This window comes from Mytilus edulis, unplaced genomic scaffold (genome assembly GCF_963676685.1).
Source record: "Mytilus edulis unplaced genomic scaffold, xbMytEdul2.2 SCAFFOLD_483, whole genome shotgun sequence".
Lineage (NCBI taxonomy): Eukaryota > Metazoa > Mollusca > Bivalvia > Mytilida > Mytilidae > Mytilus > Mytilus edulis.
The window spans coordinates 26370-27430 of record NW_027269252.1 but is presented as its reverse complement, the minus strand read 5'-3'; the positions used below and the strand labels follow the sequence as shown (position 1 = coordinate 27430).

Genomic DNA, 1061 nt, shown 5'->3' with positions numbered 1-1061 from the left:
TTGCCTCATTATGTAATGATGTTGTTTCATTACATGATGTGGTTATTTAGTCATGGCATGTCGTTACTTTATTACCTGATGTGGTCATTTTATTGTTGTTATTTGGTTACTTCATTGAGCGATTTGGTTACTTCAATACGTGATGTGGTTACTTCATTGTGTGATGTGGTTACTTCATTATGTGATGTGGGGACTTCATTATGTGATGTGGGGACTTCATTATGTAATGTGATTACTTTATTATGTAATGTTGTTACTTCAATACATGATGCTGTTACTTCATTACGTGATGTTGCTACTTCATTACGTTATTTTGCTACTTCATTATGTGATTTTGTTACTTCATTGTGTGATGTTGTAACTTCATTCTGTGATGTGGTTACTTCGTTATGTGATGTTGTTACTTCATTCTGTGATGTGGGGACTTCATTATGTGATGTGTTTACTTCGTTATGTGATGTGGGGACTTCATTATGTGATGTGATTACTTTATTATGTGATGTTGTTACTTCAATACATGATGCTGTTACTTCATTATGTGATGTGGTTACTTCATTATGTGATGTTATTACTTCATTACGTAATTTTGCTACTTCATTCTGTGATGTGGTTACTTTATTACGTGATGTTGTTACTTCATTCTGTGATGTTGCTACTTCATTATGTGATGTTGTCACTTCATTTTATGATGTGTTTATTTCATTACATGATACGGTTACTTCATTATGTGATGTGGTTACTTCATTATGTGATGTGGTTACTTCATTATGTGATGTAGTTATTTCATTATGTGATGTGGTTACTTCATTATTTGATGTGTTTACTTCATTATGTGATGTGGTTACTTCATTATGTGATGTAGTTACTTCATTATGTAATGTTGTTACTTCATTACGTGATGTTGTTACTTCATTATGTGATGTGATTACTTCGTTATGTGATGTGTTTACTTCATTATGTAATGTGATTACTTCATTATGTGATGTGGTTACTTCATTGTCTGATGTTGTTACTTCATTGTCTGATGGTGTTACTTCATTACGTGATGTAGTTTTTTTCAT

The 1061-nt window shown here is 32.0% G+C and overlaps 1 protein-coding gene across 1 annotated transcript; it reads right to left on the bottom strand.

Moving 5' to 3' along the window:
* Positions 1-308: 308 nt before the first annotated feature.
* On the bottom strand, positions 309-1061 carry LOC139509742 (uncharacterized). Its single transcript, XM_071296253.1, has 2 exons — positions 707-1061; positions 309-676 (listed from the first exon to the last, which is right to left on the bottom strand). Exons 1-2 carry the CDS (start codon positions 1059-1061, stop codon positions 309-311), a joined length of 723 nt encoding a protein of 240 aa, XP_071152354.1.

What these genes read in the sequence shown, in the direction of transcription:
- LOC139509742 (XM_071296253.1), bottom strand. Translation starts at nt 1,061, where the DNA reads ATGAAAAAAACTACATCACGTAATGAAGTAACACCATCAGACAATGAA. An exon ending in TAATGAAGTAACCGTATCAT is followed by an intron (nt 677 to 706) that starts GTAATGAAATAA and finishes CATAAAATGAAG; the next exon opens with TGACAACATCACATAATGAA.